The sequence below is a fragment of the Trypanosoma grayi genome (assembly GCF_000691245.1).
Source record: "Trypanosoma grayi strain ANR4 Tgr_1648_V1, whole genome shotgun sequence".
Lineage (NCBI taxonomy): Eukaryota > Euglenozoa > Kinetoplastea > Trypanosomatida > Trypanosomatidae > Trypanosoma > Trypanosoma grayi.
The window spans coordinates 1-2533 of record NW_008827266.1 but is presented as its reverse complement, the minus strand read 5'-3'; the positions used below and the strand labels follow the sequence as shown (position 1 = coordinate 2533).

At 53.4% G+C, this 2533-nt stretch overlaps 3 protein-coding genes across 3 annotated transcripts; all 3 read right to left on the bottom strand.

Annotated features, from left to right (window-relative positions):
- Positions 1 to 324: 324 nt before the first annotated feature.
- On the bottom strand, positions 325 to 675 carry DQ04_16481020 (hypothetical protein; the record flags this gene model as incomplete). Its single annotated transcript, XM_009317477.1, has 1 exon — positions 325 to 675. The coding sequence occupies one exon, from the start codon at positions 673 to 675 to the stop codon at positions 325 to 327; it is 351 nt and encodes a 116-aa protein (XP_009315752.1).
- A 602-nt stretch (positions 676 to 1277) lies between these two features.
- Positions 1278 to 1874, bottom strand: DQ04_16481010 (tryparedoxin peroxidase; the record flags this gene model as incomplete). Its single annotated transcript, XM_009317476.1, has 1 exon — positions 1278 to 1874. One exon carries the CDS (start codon positions 1872 to 1874, stop codon positions 1278 to 1280), a length of 597 nt encoding a protein of 198 aa, XP_009315751.1.
- Positions 1875 to 2264: 390 nt separating this feature from the next.
- DQ04_16481000 (hypothetical protein) lies at positions 2265 to 2477 on the bottom strand (the record flags this gene model as incomplete). The annotated part of the gene is made up of 1 exon (XM_009317475.1): positions 2265 to 2477. The coding sequence occupies one exon, from the start codon at positions 2475 to 2477 to the stop codon at positions 2265 to 2267; it is 213 nt and encodes a 70-aa protein (XP_009315750.1).
- Between the last annotated feature and the right edge of the window lie 56 nt (positions 2478 to 2533).

Genomic DNA, 2533 nt, shown 5'->3' with positions numbered 1-2533 from the left:
GCTGGTCGTCCGTCGAGCGCATCACCCACTCTAGAAGCCCTACCACGGCAACGATGAACACGGCGTGAAACTTAAGGCTCGCGAAACGTGCCCCACGAGGCCCACGGATGCGGCGGTGGGCCTTGCTCTTCCACCACTTGTCGAGATGGACCAGCATGGCACGCTCGACAGCCACTACTGCCTACTAGACCCTGCGACAACGCCCATTGGGGGGTGCGGGCCGTGGGGTAAGACAAACGAGGAACAAGGAATGCAGGCAATACGCCCACGCACACACACCACAGGCATGCCAGCGCCCACTGTTGCCACACACATCACACCACGTCAGACAAGCACGCTTCCCACCCCCACCAAACAAAAAAAAAAGCCCCTGTCGACCGGCGTGACACTGCGAGCGCAACAAAAAGAATTCAGACAGTCGCGGCATCGTTGAAAAGCTAAAAAATAAGCAGCGCATTGTGGCAACACACGCCGTCTGTGCGGCTCCAAACGCAACGTCCCGCGCACACTCGAGTACTTGTAGTGACAGCGCACACACACACACAGAGACACACCAAAAAGCAAGGAGTCCTGCGGCCATTTATCCCCGACAACTTGCGAAACCGCCACATCGCCGTTTTCAAACGACACATCGGCCGGCCTATCATTGAAGAAGCCAGTACGGTGCCACATCATCGCAACACTCCGGACCGCGTGCAACAACACGCCCTCAAGGCAACGCACTGCGGCCCAACAAGGCGCATCACGCACCAAAAGAGAAAGGTACCACTCCGCACGCCATCCTGGTTACCACGGACAGAACTTACACAAGAATCAAAAAGGAACACAAATAAGTTAAGGTATGCAAACAACAATCTCCACCCATTCCCCGCACACANNCACACACACACACACACACCCGCCTGCTGGCTTTGCCACTTTATGAAAGAAACAAATTACAGTATATACGCAAAGTTTCAAGTCCCCGCGAACGAAGCTTAGCCGCGGTTCACTTGGTTTTCCTTTTTACTATATATATATATATATATATAGTCGCATGAACAAAGCCAACTTAAACACAGAGACAAAAAAAAAGTCCAAGACAGGATAAAATGCGAGAAACCTTCAGGTGCGTCACACTTACAGCCCCCGCCCATTTTTCTCCCCGTTATTCAATTTAGCCCCGTGAGTTCCCCAAACAATGATATAAGCAAGAAAAAAAAATTAGGTCAAGAGACAGAAGCAATTAGAAATCATAATGTATATGAGCTATACTACGCCATTTTTTTACGAAAACCTCAGGAGAGAGCCTTGAAGTACTCCAGGGCCTCATTGGGAGATGCCTTCATCGCCTTGGACCCAGGCTTCCAGTTGGCAGGGCACACTTCGCCGTGCTGCTCCACGAACTGATACGCATTAACCAGGCGGAGCGTCTCCTCCACATCACGACCAACCGGAAGATCGTTGATCGTGATCTGACGCAGGTTCTGCTTGGGGTCAATGATGAAGAGGCCGCGGTACGCCACACCATCCTCCTTCAGCACGCCGTAAGCCTTCATGATGGACTTCGTCTTGTCAGCAATAATGGGGATTTTCATCTCCCCAAGGCCGCCCTTCTTGCGCTCAATATTTGTCCACGCCAGGTGTGAGTACTCGCTGTCCATGGAGCACGCAATCACTTCGCAGTGAATGTCGTTGAACTCCTTCACATGGTCGGAGAACTGGCAAATCTCTGTGGGGCACACGAAGGTGAAGTCCATCGGGTAGAAGAAGAGCACCACCCACTTGCCCTTGTAAGAGGCGAGGTCGACCTTCTTGAAGGTGCCGTTGGGCATCAGCGCCACCTCGTTGAAGTGTGGGGCGGGGTGGTTGAGCTTCGCGTCACCGCAGGACATGGCTTGTTGCGATGTGGCTTGTTTTTATTAGAAAGAGTTGCTTTGTGATTTGACTTTGTCAAGTAGGCGTCGGGCAAGAAACAGGACAAGTAAGAATGTAGGTTGGCGCCCAGGAAGACAGAATTCCAGAAAGCAAAAACCCATCGCTGGACAGAAACACACACACACACAAACAGCTTCATCCATACGCACACGACACTTGCGAAGGGTTCCCTCCTCAGCAGACAACCTCTTCCCCCACTGGCTCCCCCCCCCACCTCTTTCCCACCACTTCCTCTACCAATCTCGGCCATCTAAGTGTAGCGTCATGGTGATCGCACACACCAACGACGTGACATCGCAGCCGCTCAGCTGTCGGGGAGTTCTCCCGTTTCTTTTGCCGCCGCTCCATCACGAGAGCTTTCCCTCCTTGCGAAGCGCAACATAATCAAGCCCACGCACCTGTGGCACGTGCGAGGGCATCTTTCCTTCGAGCTCCATAGACTTCAGGTGTGGCATCTCCTGACTCAGCGTGTAGCTGATAGTAGTTGGCATCGGTGGCGGCGGCGGCGGCACCGGTGGCGCGGCGATGTGGTAGAGCGGCTGGTCGTCCGTCGAGCGCATCACCCACTCTAGAAGCCCTACCACGGCAACGATGAACACGGCGTGAAACTTAAGGC